Source organism: Eulemur rufifrons, chromosome 17 (genome assembly GCF_041146395.1).
Source record: "Eulemur rufifrons isolate Redbay chromosome 17, OSU_ERuf_1, whole genome shotgun sequence".
Lineage (NCBI taxonomy): Eukaryota > Metazoa > Chordata > Mammalia > Primates > Lemuridae > Eulemur > Eulemur rufifrons.
Window position 1 is genome coordinate 39,427,576 of NC_090999.1, and position 27,147 is coordinate 39,454,722.

Genomic DNA, 27,147 nt, shown 5'->3' on the forward strand with positions numbered 1-27,147 from the left:
TGAGGTTGCTGTGAGCTAGGCTGATGCCACGGCACTCTAGCCCGGGCAACAAAGTGAGACTCTGTCTCAAAAAAAAAAAAAAAAAAAAATAAGTAAATAAATAAAGTGCTTAGCCAGTACATAGCTTAAAATAAGCATTCAGTAAGTGATAGGTGCTGTTATTTTACTATCATTTCTAAGTCCACAAGAATCCTGATTTAATATGAAGTTATACAGAAATAATTCTAAACTCTACACTCTTAACACATTGACTGCCACACAAGAAAAAAAAATTTTTTTTCCTGTAGCCATGGTGTTTATTATGAAAATAGAATAAAAACTTCAAAAACAAAATGATCTTTCTAATTTAATGAAACATTTTTTTTTTATTGTTTTCTGTGCATGAGTTATATACAACTTGAAAAATAGTTCATGCGGCTCCCAAGGTGAAGAGATGTGTTAATTACAAATGCTTAACAAGGCCCTAGGCTTAAAACTAGTGTCAGTTAAATACAACTCACATGGCAGTTAATGTGTTAAACTATCTTGTTAAGAAGATTAATCTATGTTCAAGAATAATGCTGTGGTATCTTCAGTATTTGCAGACATTATTATGAGATTTTCTATGTTTTTGTTTTCCCATTTGTATCGCCTAAGAGGTGCCTCTGTTTTCTCACTGTAACATTAAAAACAATTAAATATATTTGAATTTTTTACAATGTAATATATTTGAATTTTTGAAAATATAACTACTTTTTCTGTAGTTCAAGATGATTTTAAATTCTCAATCCCAATGGAAAAAGAGACAAGCATGTAAGAGCTCTGTGTTACATGCCTCTCATGCTCTACCTCACTTCTTTTTGTCCTTTTACTCCAACCTTTCTGCAGCAACCAGCTGCTCATTGGTGTAACCTCACTAAAGCTCTACTGAGTATATTTTGTTTTCACGGTGGCATGGGATGTCTGTGGGGACCCAACCTGGAAGTGTGTAAGGGTTAACATATCAGGTGACCCTTGATAACGAGAGCCAATGGTTGAAAGCACCGTTTCTGTCTCTTGGGTGAACAATTTAAACATATTCAAACAATTCAGGCATATTCAGCTTCTCAGAAGGTTCAAGCAGGGGTTGGGTCCCAGCTCCCAGCATAGAGACCAACTCCAGAGCACACCTTTGTTTTGGCTTTCCTTCCTTCCTTGTTTCACACACTCCAGTATCTTGCTCCTCTTCTCTGGGATAACTTGTTTAACATTGGCTATATCACAGCCAAAACTGTTGTCTTATTTAAGAGACATGAGCTCAAACTGTAAATGGTCAGAACCAAGTACAGTCGTGCGTTGTTTAACGATGAGGATATGTTTGGAGAAGTGCATCATTAGGCAATTTTGTCGTTATGCAAACATCAGAGAGTATACTTAAATAAACCTAGATATTTAGCTAACTACATACTCAGGCTATATGGTATAGGCTATTATTTTTCAGCTACAAACCTGTACAGTATGTTACTGTACTGAATACTGTAGGCAAATGTAACACACTGGTAAGTATTTGTGTTTCTAAAGATATCCAAACCTAGAACAGGTAAACTGGGACCACCATCATATATGCTGTTTGTAGTTGACTGGAACATCATTATGCAGCACATGATTGTAATTAAATTCAACAGGCCAACTTATTTTGTTACTTGAGTGCACATTGGTTTTGCTGGCACACGATGACATGTTCCTTAAGAATATCACTGAAATTGAGGGGGTGTGTGTACACGTGTGTATCAGATATGCTTGAAAGTTGAAAATCACCTCAGTGGAATAAAGTTCTGGGGTGTCATTCAGTACTTGCCCAGGCACTTGAGAGACCTTGAGGTTAATTTTTCGGAAACAGTTGGCTTGGTCTGCAAGTATACCTGAAGCTTACTTCATGCAGGAGTCTAGTGATTTTTTTTTTTCCCCCCAGTAAGTGTTTAATTGAATAACTGTGTATTCTAGCCTAGCCAAGCTGACACATAAAACTGTCCATCATAGATGATAGTTTTTAGTTATATTTCTTTCTTTAAAAGCCAGTGAGTTTTGAATGCTCAGGAATTTTGAGTCTTTAAATTCCTGGCCAGGAAGGTGTGTGTGTGACTCAGTGAACAAAATAAAATGTGTTTTATCTTTTAGCTACTAGCCTTTGGCCATGATAATTTGAATCAATTTTTTATTCTATTTTCTTTTAGTTATTAGCATTCTGTATAATTTGGAATTTCTTTAAACAGGAAACAACAATTAGCACATTAATTGGTGCTGTATTTATACCTCTATTTTCCAAGACAATTATTTCTTAGGTAGGATTAATACAACTATCAATATGAGAAAAATTTGCTGGAGTTCACATTCTTATTTAGAAATGAAAGACTTATAAATTTGCACATACTTGTAAAATGTAAGTACATTATCACTTATTGATAAATGCTGCTAGCTAATTAACCGCTGAAGACCTTAGTTCAAACAAGTTATTACAATTAGCAATGAAGGTGTAAATGTGAATCTCGTAAGTCAGTTGGCTTAGCCTGTTTCCAGGTTAATGTCATATTTATGTGTATAATCTTTGTAAACACAATGTATGAGAATGAATTTAAAAGGAAGAAAATTATAAACTATATGATCTTGATTCTTTTTTGGAGACAGAGTCTCACTGTGTTGCCTTGGCTAGACTGCAGTGGCGTTAGCCTAGCTCTCAGCAACCTCAAACTCTTGGGCTCAAGTGATCCTCCTGCTTCAGCCTTCCTACTAGCGGGTCTATAGGCATGCGCCACCATGCCCAGCTAATTTTTTCTATTTTTAGTAGAGATGGTCTCACTCTTGCCCAGGCTGAGCTCAAACTCCTGACCTCAAGCGATCCTCCTGCCTCAGCCTCCCAAAGTGCTAGGACTATAGGCATGAACCACTGTACCTGGCTGACTATGTTATTTTTTAAAGCGTTTTTCAAGTTAAAGGAGTATGTGTAATGTAGGGAAAAAAAACCGTAGGGAAACAAATACAAAATTATAGTGGTTACTTGGGTGGTGGGTTGATTTTTGTTTTCTTCTTTATACTTTTATGTATTTTATGCTACATAAAGGGAACATTTCTCTTTAATTAGAGAAATATTTACATTTTAAAGAGGAAATTAAGAATACTAGCTCGATGGTTTCTTCTTCCTAAAAGAAGTGACTTACAAATGGTGCAAAGGACATAATAAGGAAGAAGCTACCATAATATCCACCTCATTTCAGTTCAACAAATATTTGTAAAGTGCTGCTGTGTTTTTGTTATCAGAAAATTAATACTTTTTCTGTCTTATTTTTCTATACCTACACTTTTGAATAAGTATTATTTCTAGTGTCTAAAGATTTTTATTCAAATATCAGATTATGGAAGGATTTCTGTTTTGGACATGATACTCTCTTATGATGTTTCTCATTTTTTTTGTTATAACTTATAAAAATTTTGTCCTAAAATTTCTCTTAATAATTACTAATATTTCCCATCTTTGATTTAGACAGTATAGTCCCGTGTTATCAGGTGGAGTAGCCACTGTATTGTATATATGACTGTTACAATTTAAGTTACTTAAAATTAAAATTTTAAGTCTTCAGTCACCCTACCACATTGACATGCTCAGTGTAGATTAGAACTTTGCCATTCATCACAGTGTGTTCTATTGGATAGTGTACATTTTTTAATAGAAAATTTTGATTTCTATTCTTTTTTGGTAAGTAGAATCAGATCTTAAATACCTGGCCACAATATTAGAATATTATAGACAGTCTTTTGTTGACATGTATTTTGAACTATGATTGTTACCGTTTCCACTCCTAAACTCCCTGATGTTTTTTAATTTCCATGAATGAATATTGTCATCTCTCTTCTTATGCCCTATATTTGGCCAGTACAGTATCTGTATTTGGAGAGTGGACTAATCCTTCATTATCTAAGTGCCTCACATGTTAAAATCTGGGTCTACTTCATCGTGTTTTATCATGACAAAGAAAACTTGAAATTGTGGTTCCAGTATCATCTCTGGAAGAATACAGTGACTGACTGTGGAAGGAGAAGTAGGTGGCTGGGCATGTGTGAGGGGGAATGTCACTTTTTTAACTTTAAGTCTTTTTGCATCATTCAAATTTGATGCCATGTGCCTATATTTCTCATTTTAAAAGGAATAATTTTTTTCAAGTCTGTTAGATTCAAAGCCCACCTTAAGTTGGCCTTAATATTTAACTAGATGAAATGATCCCACAAGGAAATTTAAAATAGAATAAAATCTACATTTTAAACTATCTATATTGACAAGGCAGAAGGTTTGATTAATTAAAGATCTGGAGACGCCTAGATCTTCAGATTAATGTAATCAGATTAATGTAATTATCTTCCCAAAATGGAAGATAAGCCTGTTGCTGGTTGGATATTAACTATGACAGTTTTATATGTTTAACATTTAGAAATGACTACTTTCATTTGTTATGGGCCAGCTCTTCTGATTTTCATTACCTAAGTAATCTTAGATAACTTTAAAGCCTGGCTATGATGATAGTTAATAACCTACTTATTAGGTTATTAAAATACTAATACAGTATAAAATACTAATACAGTTCAATGTGTTCTGCACTAAATGTGCCCCAACTCATATGCATCCAATCATATCATTAGCTTAGAAATTTGGTTATATCAAAAGAGCCATACTACAGCAGTACCAAAAGGAAAGATCCATTTCTGAAGCAAGCTGTGGAAGTGTCTTTTGCTTAAAGTAAATGCCAAAAATTTAGGTATTTGCTTAATTTAATTTCTTTTTTTATTTAAAAAAAATCATGTGTTTTTCTTTCATTTGTTCTCAAAGTATGCAAAACACTTGGGTTAAAACTTGATTGGTTTTCATCTTTAATGTATGAAGTTCTTGATATGCAGTAATAAAATTAAATGTTTTCAGATTTGTACAATTGGATATAAGGTGAAATGTTAAAGAGGAAAATAAAGTTTTTGTGACAGGTCCTGTCTTTCAAACTGTTATTGGCTTTTCTATAATTAACTGTTTTGACAGTCTCTCTTCTTAAGACAGAGAAAAGGTTTATTTTAGTGAGGACTAATAAGCATAGGTTTCAGTAATTGTCTCCCCACAAAGTGAAACTAATTGCATTATTGATGATCATCAGGTTCCATGGCAGTTTATCATAAAAACATTTCATTTCATATGTTTGTTGAAAATAATCTCACTAATACGATTTTCTATAGAATGATTTCCAGTTTTGAATGGATATTTTTATCAATAAATTTACATTGCATTGTGATTTAAATGCGATGATTTGTAAAAGTCATGGCATATTATCACAGAGTAATACTTGTTAATAAAATTCATTTGTGTATTGGCAAAATATTTGTATGTAATAAGTCCAGTGATATATTTAGTTTTGAAAGGTTAATATGTTGCACAGATTGGCCCATTAAAATGTATTAATTGGTTACCTCTGAAAGTTGCTAGAGTATGAACTTATTATTTTGAATATTGACAAGGAGAAAAATCTCAAGCATTTATCCTGCTACTTTTACAGTACAGACTATTTCAGTAACCAAATAGTTGGTGGGAGAGAATTCTTTTTGGGGGGGGGGGAGTTAATTTCAGCATATTACAGGGCTACATTGTTTAGGTCACATATATTGCCTTTGCCCCACCAGAGTCAAGTGTGTCCATCCCCCTGACAGTGCACACCGCACCCATCAGGTGTGTATATACCCATCCCCTTCCTCCCCCCTCCCACCTGCCTGACACCCGATGAATGTTACTACTATATGTGCACTTAAGTGTTGATCAGTTAATACCAGAGAATTCTTATTTATATAATGCCAGGTAATAAATTTAAGAATAACAGTAAGATTAGAAAATTACATTTTATAACCCCTAATGAAATAATATATTAAGGTAGTGATCATCAGTGGGTACTAAAACCATTAGGACAAGGTCAATATGGGGTACTTTGTAACGGACAGATTGGACTGAAACCACCACTCAGACTGGGTCAACCAGACTTTGTTTCTCCTGATATGATACAGCTGAAGTTATGCCAGAAAATCTTACTCAACCTTCTAGATTAGGAGTCAGCAAACATTTTTCTAAAAGGCTAGTATTTTCATCTATGCAGTCCATGTAGTCTCTGTCACAGCTATTCAACTCTGCTATTGTAGGATGAAATTGGACAAAGATAGTATATAATTGAATGAGTATGGTTGTGTCATGTAAAACTTTATTTATAAAAACAGGAGGTGGGCCGGGTTTGGTTCATAGTTTGCTGAACTCTGCTTTAGATTGATTCTCTTGTGTGATCTTTGGAACAGAAGCATCAGAATTACCTAGTAACTTGTTAGAAATGCAAATTTAGGGGCCTCACCCCAATTATCGAACCAGAAACTCTGGAAGTAGAGCCCATCAATCTGTGTTTTAACAAGCTTCCAGATGATTCTGAAGCATGCTAACGTTTGAGAACCACTGCTCTAGGTCTATCCCAGTTTACCTGAAATACAGGGATAAAGAAACATGTTAAGTGATACTACAAAGGATATAAGCCAAAATCAGAACTTAATGATTCTTACAAGTAAATCAGTAGGGATTGGGGTGGATGATATATTTTTAGCTGCTGGCCTTCTCAAGCTGAATGGATATAGGAGTTTGAGGGGCTCACTGTTCAGAGTGCACATTTTTACTTAGCCATCGTCCACCACCTCCATTTATAGTGTGGCACTTCGACCTAGCCTCCTCTGTGCCTCATGTCTCTACATCTAAGCCTCTCTATATCAGTTTCTTCAGAGAATATATCTGTTGTCTCCCATGGGAATTGAGAAATGGGAGTATTTAACTGCTGAGTTGGGTGTGGCATCCTGGATAGTTACTTATACAGACTTTCAAATCTTCCAGCTTTTAGTCCTTTTTACCTCACTGGTATTTGTGCTGGAATTTGTGCTTTCTGAGCTTTTCTGTCATTCTCTAGAGTAGATTGCTTTTTCTCATCAGTGTCCCTCTTTGCAAACATTTAAGTTTGTTTTTCTACTCTGCTAAATTATTTGCTAATCTATTTCTTTCCACCTTTTTATATTGTGATTTGCTATTTTAGTTGACACCTACCTTGTTTATCAAAAAAGGGGGGCTCTGAGTTTCTAATCTTGGTATTCCTTTTATTTAGGGGTCGGTTTCTAAAAACAGAGGGGGGAAAATTGAGACTCTTGTAATGGAAAGTCTGTTTCCAAATTTGATTTGACCATACAACTTTTTGGTATGTTGAGCACTTAATAATTTCCTGAGAAGCTAGTGTAGTCTATGGAAGACTATTTGGGAAATGTTCCTCACCTCCTCACCTGCCATTTACTTCTAACCCACTGCAGTCTGCATCTGCCTCCATCACCTCCTTCAAACTGCTCTCCCAAGGTCACCAAATACCCCTTTGTTGCTAAATCAAATGGTTAGTTCTAACTCCATCTGCATTTCATAGAATTAACCACTTCCCTCTCTGAATTTCCTTCATCTTGTGGCTTCTTTATCGTATTAGTTTTATTTTCCCTCCATACTAGAACCTGAGACAAGAATTTGGATACAAGTAGTTTATTTGCAAGGCCATACCTAAAAGCATCAGAGTAGAAAAGTAAGAAAGTGAAAGGAGGAAGAAGGCTGGTTAATAAGCTGGTTAAATGCTGGGCAACTGGGGCTCAGTTTTGCTGGGAACCCTTGGAGAGACTGTGTAGAATACATCACAGAGTTGTTCCCCTGAGGAGTAAGGAAGCTGAGGTATTTATCCACCAATTCCTTGCTAAGGCTCACTTCTGGGGAGTGTTAATTCCCTGGTATTTTCATCCTCCCCACTGTGGGAGGTGAATATGCTCCCATAGCAAGGAATGCCCTCAGACCAAAAAATACAGATGTTTGAAGGAAGGAACCAGCTGCATCTAAATAAATTGTTCAGAAAGCTACAGAGTAGTAAGCTGAGAGAATAGGAGTGAGGCATCAATATTTACTACTCTTACCAGTGCTTTTCTGATCATTCTCTCACTTTTCACACTACTCTTTCTCAATCTATTGTTGGTTCATGTTTTTCTTTTGCCTCTTAAATGTTGGTGGTCCAAATGAAGGATCTGTCCTTGGCCTTTGGCTCTTCTTTGTTCTCCACCTCTTCCTTGGACAATCTCATCCTTGGACATGGCTTCAGCCACCACATATACTTCCAGATTTCTAGCCCCATCCTCTCTCTTGGGCTAGACCCATGGAGTCTTTTATTAATTCATTCAACAATTATTTTTTCAACACCTACATTATGTGCTAAGCTTGATGCTGGGGATGTTATGATCAACTATACATATTCCTGGCCCTTGGAGTTTATATTCTTTATAAAAAGCCATGTAAACAAATATTTCAGTAATAAAGATTATGAGATATTATGATAACCACTATAAAGTAAACTGAATGTTGTACTAGTGTCTGATTAGGAATGTCACTTTTGATAGATTAGCCAGGGAAGTTCTCTTTAAGTTGTTGATCTTCCCTTCGGCATGAGGTTCGGCTAGCCATGTGAAGAACTAAAAGAAAAAGCCTTTCAGACAGAGAGCAGAAAGGAGCCAAGTGAAGTGTTTAAAGAACAGAGAAGAAGCCAGAGAGGATGGAGTGTGATAAGCAAAGGGAAAAGTGACATGAAATGATACTGGAGAGGTAGACAGCAATCAGGTCACCTGGGGCCTTGTCAAGGTTGGATTCCTCAGGAGCAGACATTGAAATAGAGTTGGGGTAGAAGATATTCATTAGGTATCCTTGGAAAGGAAGAGGAAAGAAATAGGAGTGGACAGAGGACAAAGTCGAACTGTGTTGCAGGCCTAACAAAGCTTTAGCCAACTTGGTGGGAAGCTCTGGAGCAGGTATTGCCCATCAGAGTCTCCCCACAGCTGGTTGAAATGGCCAGGTCTCTATACCCTGCCTGCCTCACCCAGACACCGGATGTGGGCTGCCCTGGGAAACCACTAGAAAGGCAGCTCTCTGCAGCTGGGGCACATGCTAAAGTTGTTGACAGCTGCAGGCTGTCTGCTCACAGCACTCACTGCAGCTGGGAAGCAAGGCCTTCTGTAAAGAAGGATCTCATCAGGGTATATCCATATCTGCCACAGGCAGGTTTGGGCTTTGTTCCAAGGACCCACTAAGGGGTTGTTAGTGGGCATTGGCACGAAGGGTCACTCTGCTTGCTATGTGGACATGAAATCACAGACGACCAAGGAGACAATTATAGTCCAGGCAAGAGACGTTGGCAATGGATGGAAAGAAATGCACAATTCAGGAAACATTTTGGAGGAAGAATTGATAAAATTTAGGGCCAGGTAGATGTGTAGGAGGTGAGGGAAAATAGGAATAGTTTTAGTAAATGTACACAGTTGTATAAGAGAGACTGATTTAGCTACTGCTTGGCTGAAGTGCTTCTTCCCACCACGGGGACATCCCAGTAGCAACCTCCTCCTCCCTAGATTCTGCCCACTGGTATGCATTTGATATGTCATAGTGACTACTTTGAGAGTACGGTAATTAACTTTTAGGGCAGCCAGTTAGCTGGCTCAAGATATGAGCTTTGCTTTAGAGCTTGTGTGTATCTTAGCATATGAGGAAAGGGAGACAAGGCCCGGTTGAAACAAGGCAAAGTTGCTAGGGGTCAGGGGAACACTAGTAAGGCAGCACTATACTGATGTACTGAGCCCAGCTCTATGCCGAGCCATGTGTGTGGCTTGCTGAGAACTGTGCAAGGCAGTAATGAGTAGTGGAAAGAGAATATAGTGGGGACAGAAACCTGTTTCAAGTGTAGGCTAATCATGTGACCTTCAGTTAGCCCTCTGAGCCTCAGTGGTCTTTGGACATATTTAATTTGAAATGCCTGTTCGATATCCAAGTCTAATCAATTAGATAGTTGGATATATGATTCTGGAGCTTAGGGAGCAGTCAGGCTTGAAAGTATGACTTTGAGACTCTTCAGCATATGTATTAAAACTCATAGGATTAGAAATGATTACTCTGGGAGAGAGTGCAGATGCTCCTCCACTCACGATGGAATTACATCCTGATAAACCTATTGTAAGTTGAAAATACCATGGTCAAAAATGCATTTAACACACCTAACCTATCAAACATCATAGCGTAGCCCAGCCTACCTTACACGTACTCAGAGCACTTACATCAGCCTACAGTTGGGCAAAATCTCTGGTAACACAGTAGAGTATTGGTGATTTACCCTCATGATTGCATGGCGGACTGGAAGCTGTGGCTCAGGGCCACTGCCCAGCATCATGAGAGACCATTGTGTGGCATATCACTAGCCTGGGAAAAGATGGAACTTCAGATTTTGGTTTCTGCTGAATACTTGTTGCTTTCGCACCATCATGAGGTTGAAAAATCCTAAGTTGAATGAATCATCGTAAGTTGGAGACTGTATAGCAAGAAAGCCTAGAATTGAGTCCTGAAGCACTTCAGTGTTCAGAAGTTTGGCTAAGAAGGATCTGATAGTTTGATACAAGATATTTGGATATTTTACAAAAATCTCAAATTTGGTATGTTTAAAACAGAACTCCTCTTCTTTTTCTATATTTCCAACCATGGTTAATGGCATTATCTGTCATCACTCATTAAAAACAGGGATTGTCCTGATCTCCTTTTCCTGCACATACTTGGTGACCAAGACCTTTCTCCTACTAAATAGCTTAACAATCTGTCTTTTCCTCTTTGTCTCACTACCATTGCCTTGGTTCCTGCCCTAATGATTTTCTCACTTGCATTTCTGCAGCATCTTATCTGATTTCTCTGTTACAATCTTACCTTCCTCTAATCCAATTTTTACAGTGGCCACAGTCATCTTTTTAAAAATACAGTATAAACATGTAAGTCTCCTGGTTATGACTACCAGATTTAGCAAATAAAAATACAGTATACCCAGTTAGATTTGAATTTCAGATAAACAATGAATTAATTGTAAGTATAGGTATGTCTCAGACAATATTTAGGACATAATACTGAAAAATTATTTATTGTTTATCTGAAATTCAAATTTAACTGAGCATCCTGTATTTTATCTGGAAATCCTGCTCTTCTAAGTCCAAAATGTTTCACCATTGCTTTCAGGATACAATCTAAATATCCTAACACTGCATCACAAGATTCAGCATGTTCTGATTGTTGCATACCATATGAACCACTTGTTCAGTGTCCTGAATTTGCTGTGCTGCCTTACTCCTCCATACCTCTGAACATGTGCTTACCTCCTCTAGAATGCCCACTCTCTTCTCAGTTCTCTGGTTAATTCCTATTTTTTCTTTCAGACTCAAGCATCACCTTCTCTAACCCCCCAGTCCCCACTTTGTGGATAATAATTGGTACACCAGCTTTTCTTCTACATTTTCATAACATTCTTTGCTTAATATTATTACAGAACTTATCATATTGTACTTAATTAATTTTAACCTATCTCTCTTCCCTAGATTGTGAGTTCTTTGAGCACAGGATAAAAGTTGTGTCTTTTAACTCTGTCTTTGGTGGTTAGTGGGCTCTCAATTAATGTATGAATGAACCAATGAGTGAATGAATGGGAAAGTAGGAAAGGACCCATAGCATTAACCATATAATTGGCACATACGCAGCTCTTTCTTATCTTGACTCCTGGGTAAGTCTGCCTTACAAGGTACCTCCTTTGCCCGTCCTCCTCTCTGTCCCCCAAGGAAGCGCCATAAGAATAGGCACCCAGTTTTGATCTTTGTATCTCTAGACCCTTAGATTGTAGGTGCTCAGTATATATTTATTGAATGAATGAAAGAATGAAAAGACGCATGAATGAATGAAGTTATGTTTCAGGGCCACAGCTCCTATCCTCCCCTGTATCAGGTCCTGGGGACTGCAACTTCTGGCCGCATTTTTGATTCCCTAAGACAGGGTCTATAAAGCCTGAGCTGTGTCTTCTTTAACTCTATGTCTCACCTTTTTTTGCCCAACTCTTCTTTCCTCTCTCAGCCTAGGAGAAAAGAACTCTTTTATCCCTCCAACAGCTGGCACGTAATAGCTCAGTGGATGATAGCAATCATTCACAGATGGAGCCTCCTCTTTCCTGTGGGGCTCTTTTTCTCTCTCAGAGGCTACCATTGGAAAGCCATGGGGACGTGACATTGCCTTTCCTCCCAGGGATTATGGTCTTTCCCTTTCTCACACAAGGGAGCAAGGTTTTCTTTGTCTCCCACCAGGGAAGTTCAATTAAATAGGAACTGAAGTTAAGTGACTCTAATTATTTTTTATTAATGTTTAACTGCTAAATTTCTTTTTCAATTAAATAATGTGTCTTTATGCTCAGAGGTCCTTTTTTTGCATATATATGGAAGTTCATTTATTTTATTAAAGGAAATACCACCTGCAAAACTATTAATGACTTGAGCTCTGTGATTAGTTCATTTTAGTGACATTTCGAGATTTAATAATTAATCTAGCCCAAGTTCAGAGAAAGAAAACTCAGTGCCAGAAATTCTTAGCCAGCAAAGAATATAAACAAATATTACAATTTTCCCCTTAAATAACAAGAACCATTGAGATCAACTTCTTGCAGTTATAAATGTTGAGAAAAAAATGCATAAGGAAAGTTCAAGAAAGCATGTCAAAACAACAAAACTCAATGTACATTTTCATTATTATAATTGATCAAAGGATGTTTGCGATAGATTTGAATGTGAATAAATTAAATATGACATTGATTTGGCAGAGGCACACTAGTGATTGGCAAGAACACATAGCAAGAGCAGCTTCTGCTAAAGCAAACTCGCTTGGCTGTTTCATTCTAATAGATTTCTTAGCAACCCAGCACTATCATGCTAACCTAAGCTCTGTCATTTATTTACCCTTTGGTTTCTACTCCTATTAAATTTATTTTTTATTACTAATCTAGCAGGTGTTGCCTTGGGTCTGAATACTGAATACCTTTTGGTGACCTATGCACCTCCTTTTTTTTCTTCTTACATAGACTGAAAAAAGGTGATCTAATAACTTACTATTTCATCCTGGCAGTTCAACTTGTAGAACTAGAAAATGTAGTTTAATTAAACAATTTGGCAATATTTTCAAGCTTAGACATTGCTATAGCATTTGCTAGGCCTGAATTATTTCTCAGCATGTTACAAAATTGACATTGTAAAAAGAATATTCAGCTCAGAACATTTTTGATACACCAAGTTCCCATTATAATTATGTTGCGAGTGGGGGCGCTGTATGGTATAGTCTGGGAGGCTACTTTCCGGGTATAACCATCTTACAGTAAACAAATGTTACCAGTATGGGGTCCTGAAACACACTTCATGCCAAATTTCATTTATAATCTATTTACTAAATCTGTTTGTATTCTTGAAGAAAAAATTTTAATTGACTCAAAGGCAATGTACTCATACTTTAAAATTTTTAATGTTCATTAAGGTAAAAATTATTCAGGCCGGGCATGGTGGCTCACGCCTGTAATCCTAGCATTCTGGGAGGCCAAGGCGGGTGGATCGCTCGAGGTCAGGAGTTCGAGACTAGCCTGAGCAATGAGCGAGACCCCATCTCTACTAAAAAAAAAAAAAAAATAGAAATTATCTGGCCAACTAAAATATATATAGAAAAAATTAGCCGGGCATGGTGGCGCATGCCTGTAGTCCCAGCTACTGGGGAGGCTGAGACAGTAGGATTGCTTAAGCCCAGGAGTTTGAGGTTGCTGTGAGCTAGGCTGACGCCACGGCACTCACTCTAGCCAGGGCAACAAAGCGACACTCTGTCTCAAAAAAAAAAAAAAAAAAAAAAATTATTCATTAGTATGTGTAGTTTAAAATACAGAAAGCAATTAACAGGGCTATCAAGGTCAAACTTATCCTATATATAGCACATGCCTGGTAAGAATGTATATATTTGGGAGAATGTATTTAGTAATTTAAATATTTTAGAAAGTTGCTGTTTCTCTAAAACAAAAAGTTTTATTATTAATACATCTTTATCTTATGTGCACTTTGAAAAGTTTATATCAGCTCAAGTAGATAGTAAAGATATATTTACCTTAAGCTTTTGCCACAAATGTACTGCTTATTTATAATTTTAAATAACTTTTTATAAATTCAGGTTTCTATTTTTCATATGTAATATAACTTGAACTGTATAAAATAGGCCATAGTTCTATTCCCATAGAAGACTGAAAAAGAACCCAGTGACATGGGCATAGACTGACTCCTGAGTCTTGCTCTTGAATATAGTAAACTTTCTAACAATGAAGCACTGTTGAATTTATTTCAAACTATATTTAGATTTTGTCTTGGCATGTGTTTTGAACTTAAGTTTGAACATAGTTACATGTGATATACTTGGAATTCACTAGTACTTGAAGCTAAATGGAAACCATTTATAACTACTAAACTTCAGAGAAGCATGGAGCCAGAACATTAAAGAAATGAGGTATGATATATATATACACACACACACACACACACACACACATATATATATGTATGTTTGTGGTGTATATATATGTATATGTATGTATTCAACCTGCCTTTTTTTCTAGCTGGATTCATAGTACTTTTAAAGCAAACTTTATAATTCCCTAATAAAGGGCTGAGCATTAGCTCTGTTCTATTTCCATATCTATCAATATAAAAATGATTCAAATAATTTTGAAGTCTACTATATAGTGTTTTATATTTAACATGAACTTCACACCATCACCATCATATATGTGTATATATAAAGTATTACTGAAACATTCCTTGATAGAAGGAACCTAGTTGGCTAGGTTGAGTGGTTGTTTTTTTGTTGTTCTTTTTTTTTAAATTTTTTTCTATTTTTAAATTCCAGAATATTATGGGGGTACAAACATTTGGTTATATATATTGCCTTTGCATCCAAACCAGAGCTACAAGTGTGCCTATACCCCACTAAAGATAGGTTGAATGTTTTAAAGAGAAAAATTGTGTTAGGAGATTGAGATCTTGAATGATATCATGAAACCAGGAATTCATTTTTATTTATATACACATCACACACAAAATAAAAAAAATACTAATGACATTTTACATATCTTAAATTAGTAAAAATGGGTAATGTATGATTTGTATTTATCTTTGGGTATATGTATAATAATAAATAATATTCCGAAAATGTTCTTGTCTGTATGCCTATATATACATCTAAATATTCAATTCCATTTAATAGTATGGACTCAGAATCATTCACTCCCACACCTCTGATCCAAGTATGTCCCCACAGAAACAGAATGACTTGCAAACCTGAGATAGAAAACTTTTTGGTTAACACTTTGAACTCTCTCAGATATTTCTCAGCCCTTCTGTTTCACCAATACTCCTCAAGTAATCTAAACTTTCTTCCAGTGATAATAACTTCATCAGTGATCACTCGTTAGTTCTCTCCCTTCTCTCAGATATTACAGTACATTTCCAAAGCCCAGGCTTACATTGCCTTGCTTTCCTTTATCTTTCCCAATGCATCATTGCAGAGACCTCTAGTCTTATTCTTGCCATTTGTTTTACCTCCTCTTTATAGTTCAAATATCTAGTTCTGTTATCTCATATCTCCCACAGCTATAACTGTTAGGGCGGAATTCCTCACCATTGTGGAAAACTCATGCATACTAGGATTTCTCATGAGGGACTTTATGATTGGAGTGGGATAATTGTACTGATTATATCACGCCTAATGTCTGTGAATGAGCTCTAAGTCAGCATGCTAGTTGATTGTGTATTTAAGCCTTGTTTAAAAAAAAAACTTTAAAACCCTTTTATCATTACCACACATAACAATTTACAACATTGAATACAACAATAGTACAGCTACCAAAAGCACTGTTCAGCAGGGCTCTTAGCAAAGTAACAGCATTGGAAAGAACTTGAGCTACAACCTTTTGGGGGCTTGAGTTCACATCACTGAATTAATAAATAGTACACAATAAATAACCATTTAAAACACCTCTGGTCCCAAGCATTTCGGATAAGGGATACTCAACCTGTAATACTTTTCACAACTGCTGAATTTGTTTTTCCTAATAGCAAGATGCTCTGGAAATAACTCAAGCCTAAATAATTTGCTCCTACTGCCTATTGAAATGAGAGGAATTGCCACAGAACACTTGTCATTCATAAATTATACATTGAGGGAAAGTTTTGACATTATATTTTGATACAGCTCATGCTTTCTCTGTTGTCAGTATGGTTTCTGTCTCTTCTTCTCTGAAAATGGTAGAGAATGATATCTTTCAATATTTCACTCTAGGGGACTCTTCATGTGACCCTCTCAGAATGGGGTTGACCTCATGCATGACTTTCTGTTTGCCAACTCCATGAGGCTCTGTTTCAGATGACAAAAAGGGCCATTGTTGGCATACTGCTCTAAATCCCAAGTCAGGGGAGCCAGGACAATGGTGTAACACAAGGAAGGCTTGGTAAGCAGAGATCCTTTGTTAATGGGAGTAGGGAAGTAATAGGTAGAATGCTGTTAATTTGAAGGCTACATATGGTAACAACAGACTTCTTCCCTTTCAGGCTGTGCTTCTCCTGAACTGGGTTTACAAAGCTTGAGAAGTCCTGTAGGTAGGAGTACAGACATGACAAGCCTCAAAACCCATAGCAGAGTTCAATGGACAGTATGATGATACTCCTCATGTGCTCAGGGAACTTGGAATGGGCAGATGTAGAGGGCATCCAGCACCTAGCAGAGTGTCCAAAAATCTGGCATTTTCTCTGCAATGAAGTCTTTCATTCTGCTTATTTTCAGTGCTGTTCATTACATTGTGCAGATTCAAGTTTCCATCTTGTATCATTTTTTCCCCATCAGCTGAAGTATTTCCTTTAATGTTTCTTATAGTAGATGTTTGCTTGTGACAAATTCAGCTTTTGTTTGTCCAAAAATATTATTATGCCTCATTTTTTAAAGATATTTTCACTGGATATAGGATTCTAAGTTGGCAGGTTTTCTTTTCTTTCAGCACTTTAAAGTCATTCACTTGTCTTACAACTTGCATTGTTTCTGATGAGAACTTAGTGTTATTTTTTATCTTTGTCTCTTGTATAAATGTGCCTTTTTTTTCTGTGGCTAGTTTTAAGATTTCTTTATCCTTAGATTTTAGCAATTTGATTTTGATGTGCTTTGATTTTGTGATTATCCTGCTTGGGGTTGTTGAGCTTCTTGGATATGTGGATTTATATTTTTATCTGTTTGGAATATTTTTAGTTATTATTTTCTCTTTTCCCTCTATTATTCCAATTACATGTGTGTTAGACCACTTGATATTGTCTAACAATTTACTAAGGGTCTGTTCATTTGTTAAGCTTTTAAAAAAATCTCTCTTGCTTCAGTTTGTGTATTTTCTCTTATTTTCAGATTTGCTTTTCTACAGTATCTAAGCTACTGTTAAGCATTCCATTAAATTTTTTATTTTTTACCTCTAGGAGTTCCATTTGGTTCTTTTTTAATAGTTTCCATTTCTTTCCTCATTTTTTAAAATTTTTTAAATTTTTTTAGAAATAGATGTAAGGGGTACAAGTCGAATTCCATTATATGTATATGTTGTACAGTGGTAAAGTCTGGGCTTTTGATGTACCCGCCACCCAAGTAGTGTACATTGTAATCCATAGGTAATTTTTCGTAACACATCCCCTTCCAACCTCCGCCCTGTGAGTCTCCAGTGTCCATTATACCACTCATTGTGCCCTTGGGTAGCCATGGTTTAGCTCCCACTTATAAGGGAGAACATGCAACATTTATTTTTTCTGTTCCTGAGTTACTTCACTTAAGATAATGGCTTCCAGTTCCATCCAAGTTGCTGCAAAAGATATTTCATTCTTTCTTATCTATGAGTAGTATTCCATGTATATATACACCACATCTTCTTTATCCACTCATCAGTTGATGGCACTTAGGTTGATTTCCTATCTTTGAGATTGTCAGTTGTGTTGTAATAAACATACAAGTATCTTTTTGGTACAATGATTTCTTTTCCTCTGGGTACTCAGTAGTGGGATTGATTGCAGGATCAAATGGTAGATCTACTTTTAGTTCATTGAGAAATCTCCATAGAGGTTGCACTAATTTACATTGCTGCAAGCAGTGTATAAGTGTCCTTTCACTGTATCCACACCAACATCTGTTGTTTTTTAACATTTTAATAATGGCCATTCTAATTGGAGTAAAATGGCTTCTCATTCTGGTGATAAGTGAGGTTGAGCATTTTTAAAATATGTTTGTTGGCTACTTGTATATTTTCTTTTGGAAAATGCCTGTTCATGTCATTTGACTACTTTTTAATGGTGTTATTTATTTTTTGCTGAGTTGAGTTCCTTGTAGATTCTGCGTATTAGTCCTTTGTCAGATGCAAAGTTTGTGAATATTTTGTCCCATTCTGTAGATTGTTTATTTACTCTTTTAATTATTTCTTTTGCTGTACAGGAGCATTTTAGTTAAGTCTGATTTGTCTAATTTTGTTTTTATTGCATTTGCTTTTGAGGTCTTAGTCATAAATTCTTTGCCTGGGCCAATGTCCAGAAGAGTTTTTTGTAGGTTTTTCTTCAAGGATTTTTATTGTTTCAGGTCTTACATTTAAATCTTTAATCCATCTTGAGTTAATTTTTGTAGATGGTGAGAGACAGGCATCTAGTTTCATTCTTCTGCATATGGCTATACAATTTTCCCAGCACCATTTATTGAATAATGTATCCTTTCCCCAGTGTGTATTTTTGTCTGCTTTGTCAAAGATCAGTTGATGTATGTTTTTATTTTGGGTTTTTCTATTCTGTTCCATTGATCTATGTGCCTACTTTGTGCCGGTGCCATGCTATTTTGGTTAATATATTAATAATTAATATATTAACAGTATACTAATAATATTGTATTACTAGTATAATTTGAAGTCAGATAATATGATACCTCCAGTTTTGTTCTTTTTGCTCAGGATTGCTTTGGCTATTTGGGCTCTTTATTGGTTCCATATAAATTTTAGAATTGTTTTTCTAATTCTGTGAAAAAATGACATTAGTATTTTGATAGGAGTTGTACTGAATCTGTAGATTGCATTGGGTAGTATGGTCATTTTAACAATATTGATTCTTCCATTCATGACCATGGAATATTTTTCCATTTGTTCATGTCATCTATGATTTCTTTCATCAATGGTTTGTAGTTCTCCTTGTAGAGATCTTTTACTGTCTTGGTTAAATTTATTCCTAAGTATTTTTTTTTACATGTATTGTAAGCGGGATGGAGTGCTTGACTTGTTTCTCAGCTTGGTCGTTGTTGGTGTATAGAAATGCTATTAATTTATGTACATTAGTTTTATTTCTTTATGTTCATTTTGTCTAACTTTGGACATTCTTATAGTATCTGTGATAAAAGTCCTTATCTGTTAATTTCACCATTTCTGTCATGTCTGCGTTTGCTTCTGTTGACTGGTTCTGAATCACACTTTCCTCTTCACTTTTTGATTACATGATTATGTTGTATACTGTCCGGCCTTTATTGTCTTCCTTTAGAAAATGTTAAGTTTTTTTCTGGATGACCAGTAATTGACATGTGAATCAGCCCAAATTTTTGGAGGCTTATTTTAAGTTTTGTTAGGGTGTATCTAGAGCAGTGCAGTCCAATTGGAATTTCTGCAATGATGGAAATGGTGTTGTTGTTGTTGTTGTTGAGACAGAATCTTGCTCTGTCACCTAGGCTAGAGTACAATGGTGTCATCATAGCTCACAGCAACCTCCAATTCCTGGGCTCAGGCAATCCTCCTGTGTCAGCCTCCTGAGTAGCTGGGAGTATAGGTACATACCACCATGTCTGGCTAATTTTTCTATTTTTTGTAGAGACAGGGTCTCGCTCTTGCTCAAACTTCTGACCTCAAGCAATCCTCACACCTCGGCCTCCCAGAGTGCTAGGATAATAGGTGTGAGCCACCATGTCCAGCAGATGGAAATATTTTATATCTACACTTTCCACTACTGTGGCCACTAGTCATATTTGGCTATTAAATAATTGAAAAATGGCTAGTGAAATTAAGGAACTAAATTTTTAATTTTATTTAAATTTAAGTAACGTGGTCTAGTGGCTACTGTGTTGTATAACACAAGTCTGGAATAAACTCTATTCATGTGCCAGTTTTAGCCTTATGCCTAAAGAGTGACCCTTCTGGAGTCTTTAAACTGAATGTCCCAGTTGTTCAATGAGGTCTTTCTAGCTGGTAATACATGTTCCTAGTCCAGTGCAAGTTCCAGCGGTTGTCCAGCTTACAGCCCCCCAGTATTCTTTACTGATAAGTTGTCCTTCTTGGCTTTGTGGAGTCTTACCCTAAACATGTACACCTTAATATTCAGTTGAACACTCAAGTGGACCTTTGTGCAGATTTCTGGAACTCTTTCTCTGTGTATTCTGGTAGTCTGCTCAGTGTGTCCCAGATTCCTCAGAACTCTTTAGCCTCCCAAAAGAACTATCTCTAACTCTTCAGCTTAGTGAGACTGCCATCCCTGCTGGAGTACCACCACCCCATGCAGCAGCCTATAATGTGTGTCCTGAGGTGATACAGGGTTTGTTTCATTTGTTTCTCTTCTTCTCAAGGATCACAGTATTACACTGCCTATTATCCAGTATCTGAAAAGTTTAATATATTTTTGTCCTGTTTTCTAGTTGTTTTATGGCAGGAGGACTAGTCTGGTACCAGTTCGTCTATCTTAGCTTGAAAGTAGATTATATCTTAGTAACCCCTCTACCCATCTCAGAGGGATGGGTAGACATTTGGTATGGGTTTTTAATGGGATAGAATAAGCAATCAGTATTTTTAAATCTACCTGTGCCTTCCTCTGTTGTATTATCATTGCCCAGCAACCAGTTCTTTTCCCAATCCTTACAACAGTCCATTGAATAAGACAGTATTGTTATCTTCATTTCACACAAGGAAACTGAGATACAAGGAGCTTAAATAATATTCACATGGTAATACATATAGTAAATGGCAAAACTGGGATTTGTATGCAGGTATTGTGGCATCAGAGCCCATGTTCGTAACCACTATTGAGAAACTTTCAGAGGACCTAATAGTGTGAGAAGTAAACATATGAGTATTGAGGTGTAAATATTTATACATAGTCATGTATAAACAAGATTCATACTTTTAAATCAATAGCAATGTTTGGCATGCATTAAAATATGGAAAAAATCTGTATTATACCTAGACCTGTCAACCTTTAAGGGAACTCCAGAGATTGCTTAAAAGGATGAAAGAAGATACTTCCATTTGGTATCATTGTTTTATAAAAAGCTATAATCACCTTGTAGAATACATAGCTATGTCAGGAAACATAATACTGTTATGAGTTAACTTTATCCCCCCTTTCATATAAACAAACTGAGATTAAAAGAAGTTAAGTGGGTTGGTCTCATAACAGAAGCAACAGTAGGGGTAGTTGTTAAGTAAATCATGGTATAATACAAGTGATAAAATATCATACAGTCATCTTTTTTTAAATGTTGAAGAAAAATATTTATTGATAGGAAGAAAAGCAATAGGTATAATGATAAATTTGTTTAAAAAAATACAAACATTTATGTGAGGAAAGACCTCCATGGTCTAGGTTTAACCTTACACAAATAATGGAACTTACTGCTAATTGATAAACAGAGAGAGACGTAAGGTGGTATTGTTCCAAGGAATGGTAAGGAAAAATACTTGCTTTATAGTAGCTTCTACTCCAAAATAGACTTTCTTAAGAGATGATTTCTATTTGTCTTTAAAGTCTACAATTCCTATATTCTCCACCTAACTACTTTCATTTTGTCAATTCTGAATATTTACAAAACTATATTTCTTTTCATAAATGATTTATGTTCTGTTTAGTTTTCCTGGAAGCTGTTTGCAGGGGTCTGCCTGGTAAAAATGTAAAAAAAAAAAAAATTTTCTAGGAAAAATTTGATTTGCCTAAATAGCTATTATAAGAAAGAGACTAACTTAGAAGAGTAACAATGCATAAAGAGAAATTATGTGAAGGCAGGAACAAGGAAAAGAGAAGAGATTTTCCCATTTCCTTTTAATCAGAAGACATATGCATATACCAGCTCTAAGACTGCAACAGTAGAGGTGAGGTAAATAAAGTAGATATGGGCACAGCTTCAGGTGATGTGACTGATCCTTTTATACCAAAACTAACCACGCTTCATACCAACTTCTGAGGATCCTCTTGCTTCTTGAGGTTGGTTACTAGTGCAAGTTTAACCTGGTCCTGAACCTTTCTCCTCCAAAGAACAAGCTTCCATGAAGACACAGAACTTGAAGAGGGTATGGAGATAGGAAAGCATATTTTTGTCTACATCCATTATTTCCAGTATAACACTGAGGGATTTCTTCTGATGTAGGACCAGCTCACCTAAGAATTCTATAGCGTGTAGGAAAGACAAAGCCTGATTCCTCTACTCTCACTCTCATTTGTAGCAACTGCTCCAGAACTCATAGTCATCATGGTTATTAAACTACTCATGGGGAACTGCTCTGTGTTATGAAAATTACAAGAATATTTATAGATATTGTCCTTTCCCACATATATTTGCTTTGAGGGGGAAGTTTCATTAGATGGGCCTTTCTTCACATCTAAAACTAAAAGTATAACACTATAACCACAAAAACTTTTTTCTCCTTTAAATACAAACCATTCTTTAAAATAATTATATCAGTGCTTGCCTTTTTAAAGGACTATACGGTATTACTTGTAATTCACTTTAGGAACAGAAAGGTTATATCATACATTCAGATGCGTAGATGTTGCCCTTCAAATGTCATTTTTTAAAGTGTTGAAATTTAAAAATAACTTGAACTTTTGTTGCCAATGTTGACAGATATTAGTTACATTAACATTTTAATTTCATATTACAAGGGACATCGATGTTCTTAAAGAAAAAATACAGATAAGCATAAAGAACATTTAAAAAATTCACCCATTTAGACATAACCATTGTTAAGACAGAAGAAAAGAGGAAGCAAGAATCAATAGATAAAACATGTAATTACTGTATTTCATCTGTTTTTTAAGATGCACATCTTTTCAAATTTTAACATCTCTGAAATCGGGATGTTTGTGCAGGAGTTTGCCTTTCTTTTATATTGCTACGTAATAATGATGCTTCTTAAATGTGATGGTCTTTTATTCAATGAAGTATAGTAATAAAATAGATTCATTGTAATTTTTGGTATAGATCCTCCTTGATAGAAATCTAAAGAACAGAACTACATTGCACAAATCGTTTGCACTGATTTGAGAAAGTATTTCCAATAGCAAAGTGCCTCTCTGGAACTGGTGTCTAGGGCATGCTGAACTCTGATTCTATTCCTGTCCTCCTTTTCCCTGCCGTGCCATTCTAGAGACAAGGAAATAAATGGGGCTTGATTTGGGCACTATAGATGGTGGCCTTAGCATTCACATTTTAATTCTCTCAGCCAAAAAAAAAAAAAAAAATGCTAGGAACACCATCTCTTCCTCTTCATTGGAAAAGTAGTCACTGATGATGAGTTTTAAGGCAGAAAATAGGTAAGTAGAAAATCTTTGGTAGAGTGACTCTTACGCTCTTGTGTAATATTTCACATTAAATAGTTTGTTTCACTTTTGGGGTAGCAAATATTACTATTTTGTGGCACTTCATGTCTTTTGAAATATTGTAACATAAAATCAGGACAGAGTTGTTTAATTCATATAGCACTGGTATATAATCATACAGCTTTTTCAAACTTATCCTATACATATCTATATATTAAGTGCAAAGCAAGTATGTATATATGTATTTATATGTGTATATCTATATGTATGCTTTAATTTTATATTCATAAAAACTGTACTTTTGTTTTAACTAGAATTTTAATATCTGCTATTTATATACACATGCAGGAAATACTAAACAATGAAAAATATAGAGAAGAAATAAAAATAAAAAGCAAAACTTTTTATGAAAATGAAAAACTCCCTAGTAAAGAGACCAAAGAGGAACTCTTCGCTCCACCAGTTCAAACTCAAATCAAAGGGCATGCCTCTGCTCCATACTTTGGAAAGGAAGAACCCTCGGCGGCTCCCACTAGCACTGGTAAAACCTTTCAGCCAGGATCCTGGATGCCACAAGATGGCAAGAGCCACAATCAATGAATGCATTATGGTAAAATCTTTTCATTTATATGAATGTGTCTACTTTAACAAATAAAAGTAGTAAAAAGTTAATTTTGTATTTTCCAAATGTTTAATAGCTCTCTATTTCATTAAGCTTAAGAGTTCATTTTTAGTATGCATAAAAAATGTGAGATTATGATCTATATAAGTCTAAACTCTTTTATACTTAAATCCTTCATTTGATTTAGTCATCACTGCTTATGAATTTGCTTAAATTTCTTTTTCCTTCTTGGGTTACTCCCTTGAGAAGTGTCATAGCTGTGAGTGAGTACATTTCACATCCTTATCATTTAGGAAGCACTCACAGGTATAATTTGGTAGAAATAAGGGTAAATAGCTCTCTCAAGTGCTAAATTAGAAAAAAGAATGAAAATATTTATTATTTCTGGAGAGGTAGCCTGTAAGATTCTAAAGTATTAATCAAAAACATGAATTTGGATAAAACATGTGGAGGCAAAGAAAATTTAGTTGACAAATGAAAAATAAACCATAAAGACCTTGATTAGAATGTGGGACAAGAGCTAGCTTATGGTGGGATTGTGGTTGGAGTTTGAAGAAAGGAATTAGGACCAATAGAAGTAGATAATCTATCACAAAAGTCTGAAAGGGCATTAAAGAGAAGTTGCAATAACTGGAGTTCCAGGAGTTCAAAAATTACTTTGAAAAAAAAAAAATGGAAAATAAAGGAGAGCTCTCAAAAAAGTGCAATCAATTCCATGGATAGTTAGGACTCCAATGGTTTGTATACTGAATAAAAATGTAGATAGATGACAATGTACATGTTTAAACTCTGATTACATACAAAAGTATTTTTAAAGGATCGTGTATTATCTGGAGGGCACAACCAAGTTTTTGTTGTTATAGAGCCTTTCTCACAGTGTTTGGCATGTAATAGGTGTTCAATAAATATTTACTGACTCAATGACCCAAATTTTTATGCTCTGAATAATGTACAGAAATCCTTGGTTAAGTGTTAACAATGAATTCCTGAAAACACATAGGTTAAAATTTTTACTTAATAGCAGGTAAAAATTTTAACTAAGAAATATGCTGCAGAAAAATACAACTACTTTATAAAGCATTTATACTAAAACAAGTAATCAAATGACAAAATGCCCACAACATACTGAATGACAAGAAGCCGCTAGGTGCTAATACCAACATTCCAGCAGACCTGCTAATATCAGGTTAAATATTTTGTCTGACTACATTGTCATAGAAAAGGCAAAAAAAGAAACTAGCCACTGGGTAGCATAAAAGGGGATATAATTTATAGTATAACTGGATTGTGAATTGAGATTAAGATGTTCTTAAATCCTGGAAAAATTATGTTTTAACATGCTAGTTTTTCTACTGCCAAATTCCTATTAACTTATTAACTGCATTCTATATACATCTTTTGCAAATGTTTGCCATATAGTCTGTTCATAAATATCTTGAAATATGGCAGAATTTACCTAAATTTTTATGGTTTTCATTTTAAAATACCTGTTTTATATAAGCAGCAAAAGAAAATCTTATATTAAGAGTCCTTGTAGGAAAATGTTTAAGATGATAATACTGGCCCACCATTAGTGGGCATGTACTTTTAAGGTGATTTTTGAGATGTGGGAATGAAGTTTGTAATAATCCATCCACTCTCGTTTCCTCTAGGCTAACATGTTTAGGATGACTGGTTGCACTGTTAGTTGTTGTTGGAACAGAGTTAAATATCCTACCTAAAAATTGACCTATAATCTTAGCCTAATTAGGATTTACCTTTCAAACAACTTTTAAAAAAAATACTTGGCTTTAAGGCCAGACACATAATACAAGCACAATTAAAATATTAAATATTATTTTGTCTACCATATTTTTCATATTATAGATACTTACGTGTAGACATTTGCAAATTCTTTATTATGAAAATGTCTTCGTCAAGACAGTTCAAACCTATGCAAAAAAAAACTTGTTAATTTCAAAAGTAAAAATGTTCAAGTTAACATAATTAAAGAATATATATACTTTAAGTACTTTCTTAGAAGTAATTCCTTCCTTTCTGTGCCTCTGCTGTACGTGCATACAGTGTATTTTTGGTTTTCACAGTAGTGGGTTAACATTACACAAACTGCTGAAGTGCAGAAAATGCTGTTAGCTATTGGGTTTAATAATATAAATCTAACCTATTAGCTGTACCTTATATATCTGCAGTTAAAAACCAACAAAACTAGAGGAAATAATCTTTTTCCATTCCCACTTTTACAAACAGATTTCTAGCTGTCATTTATTTAATTAACCTTGAATCAATACCATTATGTTGATTTGTTTTTTTTTTTAACGCTAGCTCATTAACTACACTATTTAAAATGTAACCTGAGGTTATTTAGACTAAGCTTTCTCAAACTGTGCTTATGTTCTCTGGGGATGGGGGTGGAGGAAGGTGTGAAGGAGAATCCATGGTAGTTAAATTAAAAGACTCCAAGAAATCATGCAGAAAAGAAACTTGTCCAAGTTGTACTTGTTCCTTAGACTTTTGGTATCTGACCATGGAATCTCTTTCTAATGTGTTTGGGAAATGCAGAATTTGTCCTTGAATATTTATTCCAGATATGAAGTAAATCAGTGATTTTGTTAGGTCATTAAATATGAAATGTCCAATTTCACATCAAAAGTTTAGTTTATTCTATCTCAAATAAGAAGCAGTACAATTAATCAAAGTATGCACCTAAACCATCAACACAGTTTTGCCATCTTCTTGGTAGCTTGTTTACGCCAGCAGCGAAGAAGCCTAGAGAATGAGTGCCTATAAAATTACAAAAGGTGTTTTCCACAGCTTGTTGAGAACTGAATATTTTTGCTTGCAAGAAGTGATCCAAAGCCTGGAAGTGGTAGTCAGTTGGTGCAAGGTCTGGTGAATATATGGTAGATGACAGAGTTTCCAAGTCCAGCCTCTGTAGTTTCAGCAGTGTTGCTTGTGCAACATGT

At 35.4% G+C, this 27,147-nt stretch overlaps 1 protein-coding gene across 2 annotated transcripts in view; it reads left to right on the forward strand.

Moving 5' to 3' along the window:
• The window catches only part of NDUFAF2 (NADH:ubiquinone oxidoreductase complex assembly factor 2), a 144,303-nt gene that overhangs the window by 115,964 nt on the left and 1,192 nt on the right, over nt 1-27,147 (forward strand). Inside the window, exon 4 of one of the 2 annotated variants that reach the window (XM_069492298.1) lies at nt 23,911-24,172. In XM_069492298.1, coding sequence (XP_069348399.1) covers nt 23,911-24,162 — 252 coding nt within the window. In that variant the 3' untranslated portion in view covers nt 24,163-24,172. Of the gene's footprint in view, nt 1-23,910; nt 24,234-27,147 lie in introns of those variants that run through there. The other variant, XM_069492299.1, reaches the window with a different exon arrangement.